We start from the raw sequence: 27,672 nt of genomic DNA on the forward strand, positions 1-27,672 counted from the left end.
ACACCATACCATTTCCTAGCAATAATCTATGTTTTGTACATAAAAAAGTGAATGAAATACTGCCTATCAGTGTTTTCTCATTACGCTGTTAAACCTTTCTCCCTCTCCCACGTAAAATGAAAAGAGTCTTATTTGGACATTAAGCAGAACTTCAGACTGTGCTCTGTAATGTAATGAACTGCCAAAGAAGCAAACCTAACATAAAACAAGGTATTTCATGTTATCCAAATTGACCCTTCTGAAAATAAAGTTAGTGTAAGTTCATAATTCCATGAGAGATTCACCAAGTTTTAATCCTGCAATGATGGACTGAATACCCCATAAGCAAATGGAGAGCTGGGCATTCTGCTTCTCACAGGGCTGTTTCTGAGGAGTCTTTCCTTGCAGAAGCAGCATCTGGTCTTACTTTATGATATTCATAGTAATTTCTGATCATTCTGGGAAAAATCATTCAACTGCAAAGTGTTGCCCCCTGGCTTCCAAATATTTCTGGTTCTTCTCACTCTCCAATCCCCTGCCCCTTTACTTGCAGCCACCACTTCTTGTGTTTAAACACACAATGTACATTTACAGTTACATACACACAAACCCTCCTGCAACACAAACCCAACTCATCTACATAAATGGAGTTCTGCAACAGTCAAGTGAAAGTTTAAATGCACTAGGAATAAATGCCATCCCATGGAGACACCCTAGATTTCCTTGTGAGGTGGATGGGCTTCTTCTCCCCTCCCAACATCAGCACACATATCAGCATTTATAACACATATTCCAAGGACGGTAGAAGGGCAGAAAAAACCAAACCAGAAAAAGCAGCGCATTTCCATCCATATGGAAGCAATGGTGTGCAGACTCCAAATACAGTGGCCAGGTAGATAAACAACAGTAAAGCAACAAACACAAAAATGAGTGGCATGGTAAGAACCAGCCCTTCAGTCTGGAACGTAGGGGTGGAAAAATCAGGTTATTTCTGCTGGTTAGCTGTTCAGGTCTCATCTGCATAAATATCTCATAATAGCAATGCATCTGCCAGAAAGCAAAATAACTTCATTGCTTTAAAAATGTCTTTGTGCTTTTTCTTTTTTCTTTTTAAATAAAGAGCAAGGGAGGAACAACAGAAAGTTTTTTTATTTTTATTTTTTACCTAATATTTACAGGTACATTCTGTCCCTGTACTTGTGTATCTCAGAGTGGAATAATGTTGCTCCATGCCAAATTTTTGTTTACAAAGATGTTTGCTATGTATGCAATACAGTCTCAACATTCCCTTTGCTGCCACTGTGGTGACTGTGCTAAAACATGAGTTTGATGATAGACATACAAAAGAGAAAAGAAAAAATCACAGTTATTTAGACCATTTTACATTTTCTTTGATATATTTCTATGTTGTGGAAGAACAGATCTAAGATTTCTCTTAGCATTGCTTACATCCTTAGCGCAATACACTTTTTCATACAGCAGTTATTAGAGGGAAAAACTGAAAAAATGCATTTAATTTTCTCAATTTTTTTATAGAAACCCTGAGTTGATTTTACCAAACACCCTAGGAATTTCCCCTCTATTTCAATGGTAGCATATTCCAACCAATGGGAACTCACAAAGTTTATTGACATATGGTGCCACCTAGCTAGAAGATGTTACATGTCATGTATAACAGATTTGAACAGAGTGCCATGGACACAGTCATCTCCCAAATGAACCAAACAGAAAATAGCTATCAAACACACTAGAAAGGAATGGTTTATCTTGGATCAAATAAATAATGATGTATGTTATATAAACTCACAGAACTAAATAAAATTTTTAAAATTCTTAGTATTTAAATAAAACCATAAGATTAGAGGCCTTTACTTGTTAGTTCAAATCTTTTCTGTGTATATGAACTTACCACCCGCAGAGACAAGAACAAATAAGACCTAGGGAATTTTTTACCCTTCAATTAAGTAAGGAAAGGACAGGCAAATTTCTTCTTAAGGCTTTTTTTGCAAATAAACCAGAATCATTTGGAAGATGCAACAGTGTACCACTGGTACCAGCATAGGCACATACAGCAACAACGAAGAGGAGCAAGAGATTCTCTTTTTAGCACAAGAATCAGTAAAAATGCACTGTGACAAACAAGTAACTGAAAGACATTACTTCAACCACTTACTTTAACATTTTAGCATTTTTTACCAGAGACTGCAAACTCAAGAGTACAATTTTTCTACAAAATTTAGAAGAACGAGATTTCTCAAAGAAACATGAAAGCTTTTCTTGTGGCACTTAGTGAGCCTAATCACGTGTCTCAGTACATTCAGCAAACAGGTCACAAGTCAATGCCACTTTTGAGAAGGCACCTCAGCAAAAGCATTTATATTTGCTTCTAGGAAGAAGTTTTGTCCTAAAAGCATTTTTTCCCTGGGGAATGCAGGCAGTAAGCCTAGTGAAGGGATTGTCCAGCACCCGTGGAACAGCAGTTGGAGATTGCTGTGCATAACTAACACTGCTTAAGGCCGAGATAGGCTGAATAAATAAGCAAACCTCCCTCAGGCACAAAGTGCTCTCTGGTACAGTAATGATGCAAACAAAATCCAGCCTTTCATACAACCAGCTCATGGAGCCCATAAAGACTGATCTACAGAATTTCACAGAGTTTGAATGCATTCTGCCTGAATCCAAGGTGAAGGTATCAAATTAGATACTGCACATTATTTCAGTTTTCAGTAGTAAACACTGCAGTTCAAACAAAAACCAGAACAAACCAGCACATTCTTCTAGAGGGGTATTTTTTAACATACTCCTGTTGGAATTTTATTCAAGAGCTAAGGCAGGCAATTCAACAGCAAGTGTTTCAATACAGATTTCCTCACCAACTCTAACGATAATTTAGAGTCCATTACAGGAATCAATTTATATTTACTGTATGAGAAATCAGAGATTTACTAGAGATCAAATGCATGTTAGATTTAAAGATACTTTTCAATTGAAATAGTTTTGGGAAGCTGCAAACCCACACAAGGCTGTATGCCCATGCAAATCCTCGCCAACAACACTGCCAGGGCGGCAGAACGTCCATGTCACTTCCAAGAACCCACAGTCATGATGTGTCAGAATGCAGGAGCGGCAAAGGAGCCCAAGCACAGTGCCACACACATTCCTAACAACTCCCAGACAGAAAAACCTCACACTGTTCTTTCTTCAGCACTCCCCCTTGGAATGAAACAATCTTCCAATTAGAATTTATCAAGACTTTACTACCAGTTATCTGACTTCCTTAATGGTTCCTAAAAACTGAGGAGGTTACCAAAACTGGGTTTTTTTGTTTATAGCTCCATGTGGCATGATGAAATTAATCTTTTGAAGCAGCCCATGAATTCAACCCAAAACTCATTAGTATTCCAGACTAAGTATAAGGAAGCAAACTTCTCCCTGGCAAGGACAACAGATGTGCTGTACATCAAAACTGCTTTTCTATTTTTATTAATATTTACAAAATAATGTAAATTCATAACATTTGTCTGCTTGCAAATAGCAATAGTACAAAACCCCTCAATTTCAGCACTGATGTATTATAAAAGTTTTATTTTGGAATTACTGAAAAGCACACCTTATCCAGTATTTTTTTCACCCTATGAGATATACACATCATATTAAAATTACAAGTATTATCTTTTCTTTGTGCTTCAAGATACAAGGGATCACAAAAACATACATATTTTTCAAATCCAGGGTAGAAGTTTTGTAAATGAGCATTCTACTGGAACTATCAAATACTGTTACTCTGAAAATAAATGCTCTCTGCAGTGATTAAAAAAAGATTTTAAAATATGGGGAAATGTTTCAAACAATTTCTACAGATTATGAGCATTTGGAGATGGAAAACACAATAATGATCCTAATTAATGCAGTTCTTTTTTTTCTTCCTTGGAGATGTTCAGGTCTTAGCCTGAACAGTAGATAACAGAACAATTATCTACAGAACTCGGTGATAATTGTACTGCAAACATTTAATGACTGTTGTCATGATTCTGGGAAAATTATCACTTTTCAGTGTCTATAAAATATAAATTTTTCTAACACATTATTTGCTGCTTTTCAGTCAAGATTCACACATCAGTAAATAACACTCTCCTTTAACAAACAAAATGAAAGCAGTTCTTGGTATATTGCTAACAACATGATGCACTAATTAGTTTGGGGTTGGGGTTTTTATATGTTTGCTTGTTTAATCCTGTATACATGATAATATACAGCAATCCTCATTGAAAAGAGGACAAAAATGCAGTTTCTGTCATGGACAAAAACTTTATAAAAACATAATACAATTAAAATACAAAATAAATATAGTACATGTCAGATTAGTTACTAGTAGCATTTGAGGCTTCTGGAGACTGAAGAAATTCATACGGATCGTGAACCATGTCTTGTTGTTCTCCAACACTCAGATGAGAGGGGCTTCCTGTTGAATGTGGGAAAAAAATCAAAACTTTAAAAGTACAGAAAAAATTAAGAGATATTTAAACATATAAACAGGATGGTTATTTCACGTTTTCCTTTAAGACTTTTAAAGTAAGATATCTAAATAATATTTAAACAGGAGATTATGAAAAAGAAATCACAAGGTTCTTAGTAATTTAGATAATTTTTGGAATAGTAATCATTATGCTATTACTCTGAGTTGATTACTCTGAGTTAATTATACAAAATGCAACCGAGTATCATGCATACAACATCTTCTACCTTCTCAGAAATGGCACTAAATTGTTGAGCAGTATGTTAGCTATTATCCCATCTTATCACTGAATTTTACAGTTGACAATGAAATGCTGTTGTAGAATCCTATTTGTTACTTGCTGAACACAACTATGCTGAAGTAAAACAATCATTATATACACCTTAGTGTAACTGACTGCATCAAATAAAAGCACTTACAGCAATTATTTAATCACATCTAATAAAAAAAATAGGAAATTACAATTAGGGGCCTTAGTTCTGGAGGTTCAAAGTATGTCTTGTTAGTTATCTCTGCCAGGCATATTTAAAAATTAAAACATGATCAGTCAGCACACTGTTTTATCAGAGTAGTTTCCCACAAAGATTTGTCTATTACTGTCTGAGTTTAAACCAATTCCAAATAGAGCACAAGTACTGGAACTTCTGTGACACAGCTAACTTTACCAAGATGATGTTGGTCTCTTTCAGAGGTATTGGAAAGGGAGCTCAAATTGGACGATGGCCGGGATCCCACTCTGTCAGCCTGAGCTTCATGAAGGTCCTGAAGCAGTTTTGTTGTTTCATCTAGATGTAGATGGTTATCATCATGATCAAGCTCCTTCTTCACTTTTCCTAAGAGCCACCAACCAAAACCCATAATTAGCACATGTAAATTGACCCATGAATTACCAAGTCACTATAAAAACGTTCTAAACTTAACACAAGCATTGTCTATACCCAAATGACCTCAATCTTGCATTTTTCCTCGCACTTCTAAAAAGCAACAGCTGCAGACCTGTGCAGGATTGGAAGATGAAGGAAAGTGTCACAAGGAAATGGCTGAAACTGAACTGACTACCAGTACCTAAACAACTGTAAGATCTTAATTTGTCTCCCTTAGCTGTAAAATACCAGATATGGACAGACTGGCCTGGGTTGGAAGGGACCTTAAAGGCCATCTCATTCCAACCCCCCTGCCATGGGCAGAGATACCTTTCACCAGCCCAGGTTGCTCAAAGCCCCATCCAACCTGACCTTGAGCACTTCCAGGAACAGGGAACCCACAACTGACACATCTGTGTAAGTGCCTCACCACCCTCACAGTAAATAACACACTTAGTTTGTAGCAAAACAGATTCAGCAAGCAGATAATCTAAATATCTAACTCAAAATACAGTTAAAACAGAACATGAAAACTATGGAGGCAAAGATATCTGCACCACAGAAGATTCTAAGAACAGTATCTTCTCCAGTGACACTGATTTTTAGTAAGTCAAATGAAATTGTGAAATTGGAAAAAACTCATGTATGTGCCAATATATGCTATTCTTTCTTATGAAGACCTAAAAAAAAATTCCCTCAACTTTAAACAGGAAGATAAACTCCTTCCTTTCTCTTTCTTAAATGCTAATTTTGCAGGAATTATGATAAGAAGTAATTTCATAAACTCACTCTGGAAGCCAACTAATCTAGCATTATGATTATTTACAGAAAGGCCAAAGAAGAAAATATAAGCAGCTTTCAGTGGTGCATGAAATTTATAATAAGACTGATATGTCTAAACATTATCTATAAAATGGATATTTATTCATTTTTTACTGAACTGCAATAAAATTAGAGTGAGACAGCATAATCAGAACTTACAATTGCTTTTCAAACTGCACCTATGTGAGAAATCTGTAGAAATCTTTTTTCCCTTTAAGCCTTCAATTCGTTTTGTTGTGTTTTATAAAACATAGCTTGGCCTCTTTCACATTCAGAACTAAAAGTACCGTAAAACATAAGCAAGTTATTTGCTTGGATGACATTTTTGAGGACATTTGACTAACTCAGCTGCCTGCAGAAATGGTAACAATACTTGTCTTGGTACTTACAGGATAACTATCAAAGGCATGTATTTGAAACAGTATCCAAATTCTTTCACACAACTGAAGATAAAGTCTATCCAGTGCCAGAAGTTTCTTCCCACTTTTGTTTTGGGATGTTCAGTGTAGCAATATGATTGGGTTTCACATACTTAACTAATTCTCAAATTTTAAACTTACCTAAACTTACTTACCTATTTCTCAAATTTTAAAAGACATTATATGAAGCAACATAATTTCTGAGTGAAAGCTTCACACTGATTCTTAAAATTTATATTACAAGAAATACAAGCAAAGCTATCAAAATAGCGAGGTACAAATACTGTTTTCTTCAGTGTACAGGAAAAGTTAGCTTGTATAACACATGGATTGTCTCAAAGGAAAAACAGAACAAGGTTTCATTTATTAGCCCTGGACTTTTACCACAGTTAAATGTATATTTATAACTACTTCTCAAACCCTTTTTTAAATCTTAGCAAATCCTGTCATTTTCTCTAAATGGTACAACTAAACCATAACTGATGTCTTGTATATTTAGATATTTACCTAACGAACTTAAAATAGAAATATCAAGAGATACATCTGAATACGGCTTCATGGAGAGAAAGTCCAAGTCAGAAGTGTTACTGTCTCCAGCAGATTCTCCAACCTATTAAAATTCAAGAAACAGAAAGATTAGCAAGAGTGACAAGCTGTGATGTTAACTTCATAAAGTTTAATGCACAAATCCATTCTCTCTGAAGTGTTATTTCAACATCTGAAACTGGAGTATCCATAGCCATCGTGGCTAACCTGAAATTCAGAGACAGCTCAAAAAGATTCCTGGACATGAATGGCCAGGGATGTGCACAGTAGTCCAAGTCTTTTATCTCATGACCCAGGACTGCTGAAATTCAATTACACACTCAACTCATCCATGTCTCATGGTAGAACCCTAGCAGGTGGAAGTATTACTAGTATCCCTCATCTTCCCCATATGTGAACATTGGATTTATTGAAACTTTTTGTACAGTGGGCCTCCTTCTTGACAGTATCAGCTGGAACTGGTCGCTCTAGTATTTTTCCTATACATATGGATAATGAAATACAGCCTAAACTTTGCAATTCTCCTTCTTTCCACACCCATTTCAATATTGTTAATGTAATGGACAAAGGAAGAAATCAGAGTTACTAAGCTTCACAACCTATTCTAAGGGAAATCTTTGAGGATGCCTGATCCAGCAGGAGAATTGAGACACTCAGGTAAACATATTATCAGATATTATCTTTTAGAAATATGAAAATGAAACCTAGCACATACATCAAATAACTTAACCAGTCACCTTCTAGAGAAATTCACACCTTTCCACAAAACATAAGGAATATTTATAAAACTATGATTTTTTTTTTAGTTACTATAATGTTATCCATATAATTTTTACGTGAATTGCATGGAATGTAGTGCATATCTCCTGTTATCACAAATAATTTGCAAGATAAAACCAGTACCACTTAAAGAAAGATTTTATTAGTACCTGCAAAGCATAAGATATGGTTATTTACCCATACTTTTTAATAGACATTTTCCATGGATATGCTAAAACCGATTAATATTAATGGGATTTTTTCCAATTTTACAGCAGGCTGAACCTCAAATATTGATCAGCAGATCAAGTATCTTTTTCAGATTTCTATGTGATCTTTCTGCCTCTGAGACTTAGTTATGCATGCTGAAATAAGCTGAAGAACATTAAAGCCACAAATGAAAACAGACTGAATATCAGATAATTCTTTTCAGTACTGCAACCTTATTCCACATAATGTAATTTTAATATTCAACCTCAGATTGTGCACTGAAATGAAATAATGTCTCAATACTACTTTTTTGTTTCTGTTTTTTCCCCTGTTGTTTCCCTCCCCTACCCCCAAGCCATTTTACCATAATCTGTTTGGAAGAATCCAGACAGGTACTGCGCAACTTGTGTTCTTCTTTTATAAGAACTGGCAGAACCTAAATAACAAAGAAATACTTTAGATTTCATAGCTTATTTTTACTAAGGATGTTCCCTGAGAATGTTTGTGTAATTTACTGTTTTCCACAATGAGGTCGTGGGCCATCATATACAGTCATGCCAACAATTTGTAACTAACCAGGACAGCCTCTCCAGGAATAAGCTAAAGCCTCTCCTTTCTCATATCCTCCACTTATCATTCTTTTCTGTATCACCATATAGAACAGAGGCACATTAAATAAAATAAAGAATTGGAATGTTGCAAGCTCAGAGAGCTGAGTAACTTTCTCTACTTTAAACGCCAAAACGCTTTTCCCTGTTAAAACCCCCAAACAAACAAAGTATTACCATAACTTACTTTAACTTCATCCAGTGGTTTTACTGGAATGTTTCGCCTCTGGAATGAAAGAATACCAATAACTGCTTATATTGAACACATGAGAAAGACATCTTTCTTGTACCATCTCAAGTATATTCAAACCACACACAACAGGAGGCTAGAGATAGCTAACTTTTTCACATATCTGTAACATAATTAGAATGCAACAGTTTCTGTTCTTAAATATTTTAATATTATTCATTTTAACTGATCTTTGAGTCCCCTTATACTATTTCTTCTGCTCATAAACTTTATATTCAAATGCAGTATCTTTGTCATTACTTCAGTAACTTCTGATCACAAATCATTCAAAGCTGTACTTCCAGAGATACTAATTCTTACTCAAATGCAGCAGTACAAAATGCTCAAGTATAGAACACCATGTATATGATCACTGAAACACATGTAATTGTGTAAAATCAGTGTATATCCATATATGTCTCAACTAAACAGCATTTCCAAGTGTAAATAGCCATTGACCATTGGAAGGTCCTCAGAAATTCTCACCTGGAACAACATTCATAAAAAACACGGTAAAAAAATATTTTATTTTAATGCTAAGTTGACTATGTTGCATACACACATTTCTATATGTAAAAAAGTATTCAGAATATTGGGTTTTAACTTTTCGAACTAATCCTTTCCATTTCTTCCTGTTATATGTACCATCATTTTCCATAGGGAAAAAACACCCAGAAAATTCTAAACAATCATCAGTGGTTTTCATTCCATTGTCTCCTTATTTCCAAACACCACCCACCCTACTCCACTTCTAAGTTGGCAAAAATGTAGCATAATTTCATTTCCACCACATCAAGAAGCCTAAGCACTTTCCATCTTCTCACCCTGCCTCCCTTTCTTTATTCTTCAGTCTTTCAGTGTCAGCATTTTAAATAGCAGACAATTATTTCAAACTACAACTGCCTTTCAAAGTGAAGATAACATGAAATTTATCGTCAGAAAATTTGCAGTTTTTTAGCTTATTTTGACTTGGGAATGCAAACAGTCTCACTAGAACCATACACATTTCTGAGAAAACTCTCTTCTCCAATCTTAGTATGCATCTCTCCAGGAAAGTGCTTTTGGAAATAAGTTAAAAGCTTTCCCTGTAGACACACTACATGAATGTAAAATTTAGCTCTGGAGGGTACAGTGGTAATTATTCTGTTTTTTAACTTTACTTCCATGTTCCAAATAACTAATCCTTCCATGAGAAATATATTTTGCTTTTCAATTAAGAAAAAACCCAAAACTTTAACAAAAGGATTGCAATGTAACTCAGAAGTCTGTATGTAAGTCATGACATCAAGTGACAAGGCTGCCCAAACTCCATCCAGTTGGTTGGACCCTGCTATGCTGCATCTCCTGTCTCCTCCTTTCTACAGTCACATAGTGAACCACATTGGAGAACTGACCTAGCCAGAGGAAAGGATTCCTCCTTCAGTCTCTAATTAATTCAGTTCTCTAATTTGGTTTATAGTTGCTTGAAAAGCTAGGCTTGCACTGCTTAAATTGGCAGTGGAAAACAAAGCATCTCACACAGTATTAAAAAGCCAATAGGTTCATTCTTATTATGATGAATTTGTGACACTTCAGTACACCCAGGACACACCTGCTTTAGCTGATAAATAGTTTTGGAATGGTCACCACTAGTGATCTGGTCCAGAAGATCATCAACTATTTTCTTGCTATAACTTCCAGCATCCTTCACAAATTCTTGTAAGCTAGCAGGAATGGAGATAAGCATTAGAGAAAACACTTACTTTCATAAAAACTACTTCAACTTAAAATGTTTTCCCAAATACACTGAGTTACACCTACATTTTCTTTTTCCTTTAATTCTTTTATGCTTCTTCAGGAAAGCAATTAAGGTGGCCAGGACATATAGCTGTTTCTTTTACTTTAATAGCAAAGTAGGTTTACAACTTGTTTTTAACAAGTACCAGCAAATTTTGTCTTGAACTATCATAGATGGTAGGGTAGTGGGTTAAAAAACAAAAGATAAAAAGCTTGAGATTATTTCTTTCCCTCCAAGATCAACAATTTAATGTTAAATGGCATTTTTCTTTTCAAGTAGCATTAAATCTTTTGAAACTCATTGAAAAACATAATTGTTTTAAAGCCACTGAAATGTATTACTTGCCTTTTAAAATTACTTACTGCTTACTAACACTAAATCTGTGGCAACCTATAATATACTGTGGTTGAAGACCCTAATAACAAGATCCATAACAACTTTGCAATAAAATAGAATAGCTTAAAAGGCCAAATGGGAAAACCCCCCAAAACTTTCCCCACCTCCAAAAATCCAAAAGTAAACAACCAACCAAAAAAAAACCCCAAGCCCAGAAGGATGAAAGCCTAGCTTCAAATTTTATAGTGATTTATTTTAACAATACGTTCTAGAAAAAAATTCAGGATTTGGAGGCTGTTAGTTGAGATCTAGTTTAAATTTCTTTGCAAAAAATTGCTATGAGAAGGTTGCCTTCCTAATAAAGAAGACCTTACCTTAAGGCACACTGGATCCCAGTTTCATCACCATATGCGGAGTATAGAAGCTCTATCTCATCTGGTTTCAGATCATGAAATACAGAGTTGTTTTGCAAAGAAGGTGCTGTATTGGCACTGGTAAGAAAGGTTACTATACAGGTAAAAGACATAACAAATTATTAGCACAAGTGTCAAAGATGACTTGGGGGAAAAAAACAAAGATTGTATTTTCTGAAACAGATACAGAAAGTGCCATGTACTTTTTATTCCAACTGAAAGCAAGAGCAGTGTCTCAAGGACACTTCCAGACTCTAGAATCAGCACTATTTTAACCATATAAACAAACATACTTATACTACTGAAAAATCAAGAATTAAGTTATCCACCCCATTCTGAGAAGAAAAAGGTTCACGGCCACATTCCTTCTGAATTTCTACATTTTGTGTGCATCTACATGTTGGTTGCCAGTCAGTTTCTGGACAGCAGATTAGAAACTATTAAAAACTGTCAATAACATCAGGAAAAAAAAAATCCACAGCCTGCAAAACCTTTGTCAAATGTTGCAAAAATGCAAATGACTGGAAGTTGTTTTTCAACCGTAAGTGCAATTACTACAGAAAAATTATTTCCCCCAGAGGAAACGGACTACCATTATTGGAAATCTTCTAGTGTGGCTATAACACTACAGTAAAATATTAATACATAAACTGCTAATTAAATTATGTTTAATAAGCAAAATATTCAATTTAATAAAAGCCACATTCTGCTGTTAATGGAATTATTATATATTATTTTATAACTAAGCAAACTTTCATAATATAAACAGGTATATACCAAAATTATTTTATATCAAGTAATTGCTTGAATATTTAATAAACACAAAGTTAAAACATGGTCTTTGGTAATTACCTTTATTTCTTCGTTCATCTTTGAAGCCCAGTGTAGTGAAGCCAGGTAATAATTTGCTTGACAGTGAACTCAGATCCACTGGGTGAGTTTCTTCCTCTAATAATTTGATTTAAAAGAAGGCTTAGAAAAGCATTTTGTGTTTACAATTTATGACAAGTAATTAGAATTTGCTATTTTAGAGCTGTAATTAACATAAAGACTTAATGTTTTTTAAACTGTACATTAAGGGTAGGTACTGTAATTCAGGTTCTCCATTTAAATTTTCAACCTATAAATATGCTTCCATGTCATATTCACAAGATCTATGGCTTAAGTTATTTCTTAATAACTTATTTCACTTTTAAAGTATACAGTAGCATCTGTGATTATTTTAGTAGCCAATTCACAAACCTTCCATATCCAGATATTACTGAAGTGATAAAAGCAGTCTCTTGCAGTCTCTTATGTTGACTAAGTGGTTGTTTGTTTATAGAAATTCATTACCATCACACTTTAAATTGTCAGTGGCATAATTTCAGAGGCATTAAATCACTTTTCTTTTTTTTAGAAATAGGTAATAAGCATGAGAGCAGCCAAAATGCTCAGAAAAATTCCAGAAAAATTTACTACCCGATGAAAAAGAATTTAGCAGGCTTGCATCTCTCAATGTGATTAGTCAAAAGGATTTATATATTCATCAGTGAAACAAGAGGAAAGCTGTAAAAAAATTCTAATCTTAAAAGGTGCAGAGAAGGAAGTGCTAAATCAACATGATGATTCAAAAAACTATGGCATTTTATTCATTACAAATTTTCAATACTTCTGCATCTTAAGCTGGAAATTAAAGCAAAGGGAAAGCATAAAACAATATAAATACCATAATAGTAACAGAACAAGAACAAAAAAGAAAATATCAAGGAACTAAAGAAAAAAAATTGAGCAAAATCTCATAAACTTAAAACTGAAATTTAGCTAATGATTGAAATAAGGTAATAAAGAGGGAAAAGATTATTCTATATTTGCATCTGTGCATTGCACATTTACATAGAATTGCACCATCTTCATTCACTTTTTGTCATTAGGTATTTACACTACAGTGTTCTTACAGTAAAAGCTTGTCTTCCGAGTTCTTTGTAAAGTTGTACGAATGTGTAAGTGCTTATAAGGAGGTATTATTTTATCTTCTCACTATTGGCATCAGTAAAAGAAAGCATCTGAAGTGTGAAAATAGGGAAGGCAAACAGAAACACCTTTGGGGTGTTTGGGGAAATGGCTTGGGAAATAATGAAAAGAATGAAATTTTTTGAAAAATAAAAACAATTTAAAAACTCATCTATATTAGGATCTGCAGGATCTGTATCTACAGTTAAGACTTCAAAATCTCTAGTTTAAGACTAGAAATGTTTGCTTCAAAGACTGTGGCTTTTACCTTCTGCTTCTGGATCAGATGAATTTACTACACTAAACAATAAAGTTCCATCTCCATTTTTTTTCAGATAACCAATCTGTGGACAGAACCAGAGATACAGGAGGAATCATTCAAAACTGTTCACACTCAAAGAAGGAGCTGCCCATTTACAGAGAGAACTATAAAAAGCATTTATAGCTGTATTGCATTGCACTTTGGTATTCCCTTTTTCATACAGAGAACCTTGGGCCACAACTATTTTACACCACTCAGCCAGTACTTCAGAACAGATTTAGGAGAAGCTAATACATCATATATACAATGTCCTATTCATCTTTCTAAGTCAGATCTAAAGTCTACACACAAGACAAACCCAATTCCATTGTCATTAGCACGGAGCCAGCCTTTTTGACTGCAAAGTCCAGAACACACATTCTTTTTAGAAGCAGATCTGTAACTCCTATCCACAAAGTCACTGCTTATTTTCAAATATAGACTGAACTGCTTGTTTTCATGTCTCACCCACAACTTTCTCTAATTAGAAGTACTTTTATTAACACACTACCAAATTCTTCAAGAGGAAGAAGTGCTGTGACAGACCTACTGAAGCAGACAAGCACAATGCTGAAGACAGATGTGAAAGACAACAGAGCACAGCAGGGTCTATAAAGTTAGAGCCAGATCTGATGCAACAAGCAAAGCTAATGTCAGAAACTAACTACACATGAATTGAGAAAAAAAACATTGTAACCTCTCAATATAAAGGGAAAATTAAATCTGTTCTCTCGCTACAAAAATATTAGTAAATACTTCTGAGGAAATGAACAATAAATCTCTCCTATTTTGGTTTCTATCCCCCTCCATCTGAAAAAGTTTAAAACTCTCTCCGTACAGGAGGCCAAAGCTAATACTGGCATACAATAAAAACAGAGGTGAGAGATGCTGGAAAGAGAATGAACAACATCTTCAAGTGATGGCAAAAGTTAACAAGAGCTGAATTCCAAGAACATGCCAGGGTTACTGAGATTCAGTGGGACATGCAGTGGGGCTGCCAAGCTGACTTAACAGCCTTAGCAACTAAGAGCTGCACACCTTCAGAAACTTCCTTGAACAGGGCAAAACTGACTGCATCACTCAATGGTATTGCTTTGAAGGGATTTTAAAAGCCACTCTACTTTGGAGGTTTCAAATAGACTTCAATTCTAACAAGTCTTCTCATCATCCAAAGAAACAGAAATACATTTGAAACTAAGCCTCCACCCACTACTCCTTGCAGTTTTATTTCATAATCCAGTTGAGCCTAAACTGACTGCATAATCAGGGCCACTGCCCAAGAAATGGACATTTAAGTTTGAAGACACAACATCACTTCTGCTTCAAAGTAAAGTTTCTTCTGCAATAGTTTTTTAAAGAGGTGGAAAATGCAGATGTGGACACATCCTGATTCATTTCTCGACTGCAGTGACCACTAGAGTGACAGATGAGAAATGGGAGAAAAGGTGGGAATAAGTCTCCATAAAATTCAAGGGAAAGAGAGAAAAGGTATCTCAGCACAGATCTGTAGCGAATGCCTGGAGCATTCACTCCAATCCTAGCACAAGGAAATGACAGAATCCACCACTATCATCACAGAGCTAAAAAACCCAGAGCTAAAAAAATTGATCCTTCCGAGAAAACGGCACCAACAGCACCACCAAGCTTGTCCTTGGAAGAGCACAAAACCCAAATACATGGAATAACATCAGCATCACATTCAGGACTGTAAAACTTGCTATCTAAACCTACCCAATGAAAGATCTTTGTATTTGGTACTCATGCTACAGCTGACAGCTACTGTTTGTAAATACAAAACTACAAGACTTTACAAACTCTCCTCATTAAAAACAGTAATTTAACACTAAAAGTATGTTAATTACTGGAGGGGGAAGGGAGGGGAGAGAAGGGGAATCCTAATAGTTCTTCAACCTACGCCGTAGTTTGCTTTTTCTGAGGTTGCAACAATAAGAGAAGTGTGATGTTATTTTAATCACTGACAGTGCTAAGGGCTGCAATTCAAGATGGAACATTTCACTGCTTCCTGTAAGTGAACTTCCAAAGAGAGAACCTGAGATTGACTTAGGACCCCCTACAGTGGCTTTCAGTGGCAACTAAAGATAGACAACAGCAGTATCAGTACACCACACAGAACACACATCCCAGATGCTCCAGTCCCAGGCAGCCTAACAGTAAAGCCTGTTTCCTAATGTGAAACAAAACATTCAAGAGTCAGGCACAAACTGGAACTGCAAACTGCCATAGACCTTGCTGTTGGGTAGATATCGATTGATCCTATCCCGAGCTTCATCTGCTGCATGTTCCACTAGTGCCAGGACATGTTCTTCAGCAGTGCTGTCTGTCAGGCTGCATGCATTCCCCTCAGGTTCAAAAATGCAGCTAAAAAAGAGAAGAAGAGGAGCTGCAGCAATTAAAAGCTAAAACAAAACAAAGGGCTGAATTCTGGCCTTGCTTAATACAGCAATCAGTCCCACTCTTCTCCCAGCGTCAGTCTACCTCAGCACTTAAGTGGAATTATAATCATTATAATCATACAATCATTACAATCATATTATGAAGTTTTGCAGCAAAAGCTGTGAACTACCAAACTAATGACTTCAAAAATGTAATTGTTTCTGTATCCTGATGAAAATGAAGTATAAAATGAAGCACAAAACAGAGATTGGGAGTAAAACTGGCAATTATACAAGGTGAATGCTGTATGTATCCTTAGTCTCCCACATGCACGTATACACTATTTTCAAAAATTACAAACAGGAAGATGCAGAAAATAAATTATGTAATGAGAGATAGAAACTGCTGCTTATCAGAGAAAAAACCCAACAGGCTGCATTTATGATGATTACGTCATATAGCTGCCTTCAGAAGTAGGACCAAACTCCCAGTCTAAAAGGGAATCCTTTAATTCCTATGTTTTCAGTATCGGCAGTTAGAGCATTCCTAATCTGTATCAATCACAAAACTGCTTGTAACTGAAATTACAGAATTTATCTTTCAGTAGATCCCTTTTCATTAGAGCTCCAAACCAATAAAGTCGTAGCAAATAAGCATACCCAAGGATGGAACAGGACATAGCTATCACATAAAATCAGGAAAAGGCAGTATCATAAAAAGAAGTGTGAAGATATCATAGAATATGGCAGTCTTCATTATATTTTATATATAAAATAAATGTTGTAAATCAAAGTATTTCAGGGCATTATATGGACATTAGACACTAGGGCCAAACACCTTAGGTACTGGGTAGAGCATCTCCTCACACCAAATCCATTTCTCTCTCCTGGGTTATCTTCTTCCATTTGCTTAGCTAAGAATTTCTCTCTGTATAGAGATCCAGATCTGATACACAAGTAAGTTTTGCTATTAAAGACAATAAAAAGATCACAGGATCACACTATTATGAGACAAATGTCTTATACTATTTTGTTTCATTGAAACTTTAAGAAAGGGTGTACACAGCAGGAAACTCCTCAACAACTCACACTTTCTATCACACACTACAGAATACTTAAAGGACAAGAATTTTGAGAGAATGTTCAGAAGATTGTAACATCCTAAAAAAAATTTTCAAAAACTATTTAAACATTAGGATGTTCAAGTGATCAAGTCACTTTTTCCTCTATATAGAGGTCTAAGCTGCTTTAACACTTTGTAAACATCGACTTCAACTCCTCTGTTTGTAACCATAAATATGAAAGCAAAAATATCTGCTATTAGGTTTGATTTTCCCCTCTCAAGGTCTTATTCTTCATCAAAAAACACAGTATAAATCCCACAGATGCAAAAATACAAGTATTTAAAAGTTCATGTTACTTAGAAAAAAACTAATTTCAACTACTAAAGTTACACAGATACTGAGAGGAACAGAAAAGTAGATTTATACTTCATGTGATTGCTGATAAACTGGTACCAGGATGTATGTTAATGTAGGTGGCAGTCTCAATTTCTTGTTCTGTGACAAAGGACAAAGTTACTTTTGTGGTAGAGTTTATGCAAGAATTAGTGCTGGACACCACACAAACCAAATTATTTTGTCTTCTAAAAAAACAGGAACAACCAAAAACCAAAGCACCTACCCCTCAAGACTTTGAAAGGTGCTTTCAGTTGAATTCTATCCACAATCCATTAAACAAAGGAGAAATTATACCTTCTCAATTCTCTATGATACAGGAAGAGATTAGTTTCTGTATGTTATAATCAGAATAGCTTCCACCACAGATAATTACTGTTGAAAATTATTTTTGAAGATCCATGTTGCAGTCTTCTATTTCCAAAAAACCCCTAAATCAGAATACCACTTCTTCCATTAGCAATAAGGAGTACAAAAATGCTGGAAGTGTAAAAAATGAAAAGTGGCTGATGAGAACTGTAAAGCTCACTTTAAAAAAAAAAATGAAACAAGGTATATTTCACTTTTGTTACTTTGAGGATTTAAAAAGAAACCTGCAGAACATATCTACAGGATCAGATTATTTACAACATGACTAGTGGTGCTGTGTTGCAATATTTTTTCCCATAAAATTCCAACTGATATAATGCTTTACAATTTAAATTCAGTCTATCTTTGGATGCCTATGCAAGAACACCGAATAAGATAAGTTGCTTGTATATCATGGTTTCTGCTAAAATCTCATAAAATAAATTTATGAAATTGGGATTAAAAAAATTATATTATTAGCATTAGATTTTAGTTATAAAAATATGAATTTGTAACATGGAGGTACCTATTAGCTGGAGGATTACTATTGCACTAGCAATGTATTTTACCACTAAGTTAAGTAAGATTTCACTGGGGATATGTTATCATCTGCTCCAGAAATAATCTCCTGTACTTTCATAACCTGCCAGACAAGGTTAAAGTTAAATAAAATCACTCACTGATCTGGGGCCACTTTGCCCTCCTGGGAAGAACCTCTTACATTTTGATGAGACTACTTTAGGAAAGGGAAAAAAAGGAACAAAATGCAAAAGGTATTTGTAGCTATACCCAAAATAACATTTTAAACCATCATGACAAGAAACCATTCATTATTTAATACAGATACAAAGAAGAATGAAAACATCTCTATAGATATTAATTTTAACTGTTTGAAAGAATATGCAGTCATCTTTTGAATTGTCTGCTTCAAGTTAGGAATCACTGGGTTATTAAACAGGTTCTATAAATAAACAAATAAAATACAATAAAATTGCCCACTTATCCTATGGACCTCAAGGAAAAATGCTGAGTTTCTTCCCCTCAGTTCTTTCCTGCTGTGTAATGCTACAAAAGCTGCAACAAACCACTAAGCATGCCCATTAAAACCTTTACCTAATAACTTCTTTATTTTGCTTTTTGGATTTCTTGGTAGTCTCTGCTTGTACAGGAACAACTTCAGGAACAGGTTCTTCAACTGCTATGTCCTCATCGCCCAAAAGAGCTGCCTGCTGAGAAAAATCCATGTCCTGCATAAACGACATGCTGCGCTTCAAAGCTAACAGCCGTTCCTAGAATCAGAAAGGACAGAGCGGCAGGGACTTAACCTTTCCCTCATAGCCAAGATGCTATGATAATGGGATGGGATGGGATGGGAATGGCCATGGCCTTATTTTGTTCTTAATCTCGTTTCCAATGGCGATGCAACATGATTTGGTCATGGTAGCATGGCATCAGAATTTCTGCAGCCCAACTATCAAGAGAGAAACAGACAAACAAACAAACAAACTGCATATGCAAAAACAACTATTTTACACAAAACTTACCATCACTGTAACACATGCACACACACACATTTGTGCACACACAGAGCAGCTCACAAAAAATCCTTCATTTGACAAGCCAACAACTGTATCTAAGTAAAAAGTATTAGCTGAAAACTCCCCAACACCTTCAAAAAAGTAACGCCTTTTTGTTTACACAAAGATAAAACTTAAATGAGATCTTGCTTCCAAAAGTTTCAGCCCAAAGTAGGATTTTTCGATAGAGTTGCACATATGTGGATTCTAACTGCTTCCACTGAAATAAGCTCTTACAGACTTAAGATAAGTAAAAGTTACTGGGTTATAACAAAAATGCCATCAAGCCCTTAAATATAGCAGCACTAACTGGCACTGCTATAATTCATCACAGATGGATGAAACATTTACCATTGTTACTTTGTCCCTTTTAAGTATGGTAACATAAAAAACCCCAAAGTTTCTGCTTTTTGTTTTTAATTGGTCTCTTACTTTGCTCATCATCTTAAAGCCTGTGTGCAGTATCTTCTTGGCTAGCTTGTAGTAAACAGTATCTGGTCTGTTGTAAGTCATTGCATTATCACACATCAGTTTAAAATCAGCCTGTAAAATACAAGACAAAAGAACTGTAAACATTTCAGGTCCTTGGTTAAATGACTGGAAGATATCACTCCATCTTGGCAGCTCTTTGAAGAACACAGCAATATTCTAGGAGCAGGCTCATAAACACAAACCAAAAGCAGAACTGCAAAGGTTTGAGCCTCTTCTACCTCTTCAAGATGCTCAGTTTCCTTTGCAATAGGCTTTTGGTTTTAAAAACCACTCTCTTTCCTGATGCCAAACATAACATCTTCTCTTTAACCAAGTGGACCAAATGGACTAAATGGACCAAACACTAGACCGAGCTACCAAGGTGACTTTTTACAGCACTACAAGCCCTCTGCCTTCAATTATCAAAACCTTGAAAAAGACAGAAATTGAGAGGGTGACATGGACGAGCAAACTATGGCCCAAGAAGCAGACAAAGAAGTGCATGTAAGCTACACTGCCAGTGATGGCCTTTCAAGTGCTGCAGAAACAGCCAGTCTTTTGCTTGCCCAACTTTGAAGCAGACCCTTTTTTTACTGAAGCAAAACGAATGAGTGTTCTGCAGAAATTGCCCCTCTTTTAAATGCAGGACAGAGTGCTTTCAGACTCTACTCTTAGATTATTTATTGTCTTGTGACTAGCCTCAGCTAGTTATATCAGACAGGTAACCTTTTGAGCAGACTTTGTTTCAGAGGTTAAAAACCTAGAAACTTCATTTCTGTTTTAAGGTTATGGCTCTGTAGTTCTGTGTAATTAGGTACCCTCATGTATCCAGAAAGGGAGTCCAATTCCTTTTTTGCTCTAACATGGGCAGATTTTTAAGAAAGCTTCTGCTGGTAGTCAGGGGAGTGATAAAAGTTAAGTCCTTGAAGAAAAAAAAAAAAAAGTCAGTCTAAAAAATACTGCCATTTTCTTTTTTTTTAGGTTTCTATCCCACCAGTTTCAATACTACAACCTTGCCTGTTACTTAACAGTTACAGAGCTTTCTATAAATCTCTATAGCATATTAAACAAAACAGGGTAATAATCTTTGTCAAAGCATCTGTAAGAAATGTAAACCATTCTTTGCTCACCTTGCCGAACCTTTCAAAAAAAGAGATTAACCCTGAGAAACAAGCCAATGCTCTCTTGCTGAGGCTACCATCATATCAACATCAGTCTAGGAAAACGCAATTCCAAAAGCTGCTAATAATTCATGACCTTCACAAATAAGTTAAAGAAAACTCCTCTCCTTCAGGAGGAACCAATTCTATGAAAAAATTTCTTACTGCACTGTCTGTGAAACCATGATGCATCTAATAAATTATTTCAGAAAAAAAAATACGATTAATAACTAAGTTATGCTGCAAATAAACTTGCCAAGTAAGTTTCTGCCAGAAGACAATTTCAAATGAAGTTATATAAAAACCAGAATCATTAAAGATAAAAAATATGTAATTGCTCTTTAGTCATATACAAGATGCTCCAGTATATCCACAGGTTTCTTGCAGACAGGTCCAAATTACATTTAAATCAATCTAACAAGGTCTAGATTAAAAAAAGGAAAAAAAAAAAGCTCAGTGGTTTAAGTCTTGGTGATAATCTTACTCCTGTCAAAGTTTAGCAAAAAACTAAATTCCACAGAACTTTAGAAGATCTTCTTGGTTTCCATAGTAATTTATAGAAGATTGTAGTAGAATATGACAGATTATTTGTAACACACTGAATATACAAAAGTGCTCAGTTCTGAAAAAAATGAGCATTGATTAATGTAACAAAGGCTTCTGCAGTTAAAAAGAATGTTCAGTTTCTTACTAGCTGTGAAATATCTAAATCTTTATTCATTCACCTTGAATTCAGTGACTGATTTGTATTCATTTGCTGCAATTTTTTCCTTCATTGTACCAAAATCCATAGGGTGTTTTATTATCATGGAATACCCAGGAGCAATGGCATCCGTGACTGGAAAAGCAAAAAACCCATGAGGATCTTTCCTAAAAATAAAAACAATAAATTTAAATTTACAGCAGGCAACAAAACAATCCTTGCTTTTGCATCACATTAATAACACAACAGTACTACTAAAAAACCAAAAACAAGTAAAAACATTCTCATAAAATAGATCCATGCTTGAAAAATTTCCTGATAAAGGAGAGCATTGTAATTTCACATATGTAGACTTATTTTAAAAAGTAATTCTTGAAAATTTTCATTAAAAATGTCTTTCAATTCAATTCAATAATCAAATGGTCAATTCAAGCTAGTTCACGTATTTCTTAATTAATTCTTGTATTTTTTCCATGTCTCTACATTCCAACTTCGTCTTTTGGCTTCTTGCGGAAAAAGCTCAATTCTTCTTGTTCATAAGGTCCTCTAAAAATAAATAAGTTTGATTTTTTTAACTGGTTCCAAATTCAGCTTATTGCTACAAAATAAAAAAGGAATTTTTTTTTAATCATGAGGTGCAGGTTTAAGAGAAAACAATAAAATAAAAAGCCTCTCCCAATTTAGAAGATTATCATGTAACCAGGTCTAAATTTGCTTTGTATCTGACAGTGGACACTGAATAAAATAAAATTTAACTAAAACAGTCCAATCTTTTAAAGTAATGTAGAATTATAACTGGCTTTTAATCTCTAAACCAAGTAATTAATATTTAATAAATTTATAATGGCAATGTATAATTTGCCCAAAACACTTATTTCCCTGCACAATGTTAGAATTGCAAACTTGGTAATAATTGTCCTCAACTTATCTTTAAAAACAACCAGGTCTGACATGGTTGCAAAGGTTAACAAATCTCTTACAGTTAGTCACCAGGCACTACTTTCAAACAGAAAACCAGGATATGAAGTTGCCAGGTAACACATACAAATATGCACCAGAGACAGCCTACACAGTTGAAGATATGAAAACATTTACTACCTTTGAAGCTGGCGAAGGAAGTGTTCCAGTAATTGCTGGATTGGTGTGCTCTCATTTTCAGCTGCATTTTGAGATGAAAACCCAGATAAGTGCAATGAAACCACATATGCAGATATTTTTTTATTTAAAAATATAAGTACCAGAGAGAAAATCTCACTACAAGTACAGCTTGTACTGATCTGAAGCTGAATGTATGAACATGGATTTCAAAGCAGAAGCACATCAGATATCTAAGCACACAGTACCTTTTTCTTCTTCCTTCATTTTCTGAGGTTTTTTCTTATCATAGTAAAACCTAGTACCCATTAAGTCAGATGTAGTGCTAAATTTAGCAGCTCTAAGAATATGTATTAATAAGATTAAAATAATTACATTGTATATTTCTGCAGAAAAAGTGAAACTTCGTTGCTCAAATACTGCAGTTGGGAAATCCATATTCTTACAACATGTTCGCTGTGCAATTTTCATGGTTTCACCATGAACTCCATGCAATTCTATAAGCCTTTCAATCACAGAGTGACAAACAGACACAGATTTACTGGCAAGAGAGAGAACAACTGCAATTTCACTTCCTGTACAGATCACACAAGAAACACTACATGTTAATGACCTGTTACTTCAGAGACTGGCTTTAAGTGACGTTTGAAACATTAATGAAGCATCAAGAATTGAAAATTCAACTCTCCCTGATAGAGGAAAGACATTTCTTAAACAGAATGGGTCAGGTAATTTATATGCTTTCCAATACCATTTCACAACCAGATTAAAAGAGAATAAAATGGGAATAGTTTTTATCTTGTCAGTTTTTAAGGCTCCTGACTACCCAGAAACATAAAACTCTGATCTGAAAATTTCAGTTACCTTGACAGCTGACGACCACAATTCCTCAATTTAATGTGTGGTCACAATTATAAAATTCCTTGGGATTACTTAACTAGTCAAAGGGCAGTATTCCAAAGACATGACTCACAATATTGCTAATGACACAATTTTTTGCTACTAGTTTCCATTTTCAGGCTTATGTGTAACTGAGATCACGATGTAATTGAAAATTCTCTAAAGAAAAGGTTTCCACTGAGCAATGCTGAGTTTTAATTATCAAGCAATGGCTACTGAAGAAAAAGCAAGGCAAAATCTCAAAAGATCAAACATGCAGAAGTTGCCACCCACAACTGACAAATATTCTGGCTGGTGATAAGAATTAGAGAAGATTTGTAAATTAAAAATAGGACTTCCTTTCCATGAGAATAGAGATGCTCCACATAGGTAAGAAAGCTAAAAAAGATAAAAACAACACCTAAGAAGTCTCCATGAGAGTTTATTCCCTTGAAATAAATGAAACTTAGTTTCAGGCATTCTGATCACTATGGTGTAAATGCTAAGGAGAAGGAATCAGGGGAGCACTATGTGTAATAACACTTTCATAATGAGGTTTACCCTGCCAAGGAACAGAGGCCAGAAACAGATGTCCTCGGCAACATCAGTGACCTGAAAACAAACTTACTAAAACATGGAAGCACCAAGAGGAATATTGACTTTTCAGAGAGCAGAAAGTTCTGGATGTTGGAACAAGTTCCTATATTTCAGTAAATCTTCACGAAAATTTTATCTTTGACAAAAGCTTTGTTTTGTGTGCTTTTAAAAAGAACCAAAATAATTTAATCTTTCACACTGTTCACCTGGCTGAGTTCTGCATGCTCTAACAGGACGATCTGGAGGAGGTTCAACCTCCACCTTTTTCCCAGGATCAAAGTCATCAGTTTCTCCTTCAGTGTCACACTGTTCCTTCTCCCTTTTCCTCTTTTTCTCTTCCTAGGACAACAGAGAGAAGACATATTTTAGAGGGACGTGCAATCCCACACATCAAAAGGCAAGAAACAGCAATGTTTTTAATTTGGAATACTCATTCAATATCCAAGTCATAACACAGTTTAAACAATACTGCATATATTTTCACTATCACCTTTTCAATTTTCTTCTCCAATTAAAACTGTTCATCTTTTGCTACTTTGTACTTGATAAAGTATTGTTCTATCATTCTTGCATGTTTATTGAAAATAAAAATTCTGAAGCTATTCATATGTAAAACTGCATGATAAAAAGCTACACCAGAGAGCAAAGTTAATTGACTATTGAGTAAAGATCAATCTGTGGCTCCGCTCTCATCAATGTATTTTTGTTGTTTGTCACATTAAACAGAAATGAGTAAAATATATGACAACTCAGCCAACAAAAGAACCATAAAAATCAGTGGAGGCAATTAATGATCTCTTCCTGAGTTTCAAAGCAAAGGAACATCTAAGTCATTCCTGAAATTCCACAACCATTATCCACATTTGCACAGAAAAGCACACTTTCATTAACCTTCCTTACACTATGGTTTGATTACTTAAAGATCCATTAGCTTATTCTGAATGTATTAATCATGAAGTTCTGTGAAAAAAATCCAAACAACCCCCATCCCACAAAGTAAAGGCAATTGATACTGCAAAATCTTGTATGAAGGACAGCTGGTTTTGCTACATTTCAAGTCCCAGCCTGAAACATCTGTACTAAGAAAATTGTGCACTGTCTGTGCTGTATTTAAGAGCTTCTGAACGATCCTATGAGATCTGTCACTTCCAAAAGATTTTTTTGTTAGGCTTGTATTACTTGGAACTGATAGATGTTAGCCACAAACACACACAAATTAGCACCAAAAAAAACTGCCATACAAGAACATTACGTAAAACTACATGACAGGAAAGAATTAAAAAAGCAGAAAGGTCAGAGAACCATTATTACACAATAGAAATACTCTTAAAATTGAATTGTACAAGTAACTGTGCTGTCAATGCCTCACTATTGATTTTAAACAAACTCCCCAATGCTCAACACAGACAACTAAGTTGACCACCCTACTAACTACTAACAAAGTCACAAAGCCAGCACACAGATTATTCCAAGAGCTAATGATGCAATATACCACAGTACTCAAGAGTTCAGAAGCTGTTTTGAGTAAACATATCAATGTCCAGTAACTTGGCACATCTCCAAAATGTAAACACAGCCTGGAATTGAAAAGCTGAAAATATCCATCCCTAAAACAGTAGCAAAACATGTTTGTGAACAGGCTAAAATACAAAAGATCCAACTGAAAACCAGAAACATTTATTCAAAGCAAGTAAGTAAGGAAAATAAAAAGTTATAAGAAGGAAGCTTTTACTTTGTTCATAGAATCATCACAAAAGGTATCCTGTATATAGCAGAAGTACACCAACTCACACACAAGGGTTTTCTATGTTTCTGAAGTGCTATCTCCAGACAATAAGCTTCTTGTAACAGTGATTCAAACAAAGTTCTGCACCAGATTTTAGACCTGATAAACAAGCATGAATGCTGGTGTGCCTGAATTCTAAAAATCACAGCTTACTTTTCTCTTTCTTCTTTCCTCATCATCTAGATGCTTTTCTTTTTCCTTCTCTGACTTTTTCTTCTTTTTTTTCTTCTTTTCTTTATGTCGTTCTCGCTCATGATCTGATCTATCATCGTAGTAACTAGAGTCATGCCCTGACCCAGAGAGTTCAGTGACTTCACTGCCTCCAACTTTAAGAACCAGCTTTAAGGGTTTTTCCAAAGGCTTGTCCACATAATCTAAAAAAAAAAAAAAAAAAATCAATAAATGCACAGGGAGCAATTACAGAATCAGTCACACAGCAATTACAGAATCAGTCTCAATTAGGTCAGAAAAGACCACTGAGATCAAGTCCAATCTATAACCAAACACTACAAGTCAACTAGACCATGGCACTGACTGTCACATTCAGTCTTTTCCTAAGCACCTCTAGGGACAGAAACTCCAGCACCTCTCTGGCACCCCATTCTAATACATAATCACCCTTTTTGTAAAGAAATTCTTTCCCAATGTCCATCCTGAAGTTGCCCTAGCGCATCTTGAGGCCATGTCCTCTGGTCCTGTGGCTGGTGGCCTGGGAGAACAGACCGACCCCCACCTGGCTACACCCTCTTTTCAGGCAGCTGCAGAGTGACAAGGTCCCCCCGAGCCTCCTTTTCTCCAGGATAAACACCCCCAGCTCCAAAACTTCTTCTAGAACTACTGATTATAAGAATTCCCTGCAAAACAAAAATATACACAATACATTTGGAAAGAAAAACAAAAGCCAAGGCTAATAAGTCCAAGCTAACAAACAGTTGTTCTGCACATCATGAGTTGTAATGTTCCACAAACCTTTAAGACATTAGAAAGCGGCTCTTCGGCCTCCCATAAAACCGTCGCAAAGTCCTTGCAGAGCAAGGTGAAATTAAGCATCACTCAAGCACCGTGGCGACCGGATCCCCTCAGGAGCGGCCGTGGTAAGCACGGAGACGCTCCGGCTCACACTGCACCGCCCGCCCCGCGTTCCTCGGGCCGCCCCCGCCACCGGCAGCTCCGGCACTTGAAGCGAGGGCTCTGCCCAGGCCCCCCAGCCCGCGCAGGGACGCCGGGCCCCGCCGACAGCCGCGCCGGGGGAAGGGACGGGCGCGTCCCGGGTACAAAGAGGCTCCCCCGGCCCTTACCGCTGTAGGCGGTGGCGGAGGTCGAGCGCCATTCTGCCTTCTCGGCTTTGTGCTTCTTGTGTTTCTTCCCCATGGCGGAGCCGCAGCCGGCCCCGCCGGAAGCACTAGGGCGGCCGGCCCCCCCGCTCGCCACGGAGG

General features: G+C 35.8%; 1 protein-coding gene across 5 annotated transcripts; it reads right to left on the reverse strand.

Annotated features, from left to right (window-relative positions):
* Positions 1–1,109: 1,109 nt before the first annotated feature.
* On the reverse strand, positions 1,110–27,669 carry BRD9 (bromodomain containing 9). 5 transcript variants are annotated; one of them, XM_063159180.1, is made up of 18 exons: positions 27,535–27,669; positions 26,390–26,610; positions 24,657–24,789; positions 22,978–23,038; positions 21,902–22,046; positions 19,978–20,088; positions 19,082–19,257; positions 17,002–17,091; positions 16,017–16,149; positions 13,738–13,813; positions 12,330–12,425; positions 11,439–11,571; positions 10,543–10,654; positions 8,910–8,948; positions 8,479–8,550; positions 7,107–7,209; positions 5,161–5,328; positions 1,110–4,441 (listed from the first exon to the last, which is right to left on the reverse strand). In XM_063159180.1, the coding sequence occupies exons 1-18, from the start codon at positions 27,605–27,607 to the stop codon at positions 4,341–4,343; spliced, it is 2,043 nt and encodes a 680-aa protein (XP_063015250.1). In that variant the 5' UTR covers positions 27,608–27,669; the 3' UTR covers positions 1,110–4,340. The 5 variants fall into 5 exon arrangements, with proteins under 5 accessions (XP_063015250.1, XP_063015230.1, XP_063015219.1 ...); XM_063159160.1 differs by lacking the exon at positions 17,002–17,091 and having other exon boundaries at positions 19,082–19,194; XM_063159149.1 differs by lacking the exon at positions 17,002–17,091 and having other exon boundaries at positions 19,082–19,197.
* Between the last annotated feature and the right edge of the window lie 3 nt (positions 27,670–27,672).

This window comes from Melospiza melodia, chromosome 1 (genome assembly GCF_035770615.1).
Source record: "Melospiza melodia melodia isolate bMelMel2 chromosome 1, bMelMel2.pri, whole genome shotgun sequence".
NCBI lineage: Eukaryota > Metazoa > Chordata > Aves > Passeriformes > Passerellidae > Melospiza > Melospiza melodia.

Bases quoted from the DNA above. Each gene is read 5' to 3' on its own strand.
- BRD9 (XM_063159180.1), bottom strand. From the start codon at position 27,607: ATGGGGAAGAAACACAAGAAGCACAAAGCCGAGAAGGCAGAATGGCGC. The intron at 13,814-16,016 runs GTCTATGGCAGT...TTCTGTCCACAG, and splicing joins GATATCTACCCAACAGCAAG to ATTGGTTATCTGAAAAAAAA. The intron at 10,655-11,438 runs GTAAGGTCTTCT...CATTCCTGCTAG, and splicing joins GGGATCCAGTGTGCCTTAAG to CTTACAAGAATTTGTGAAGG.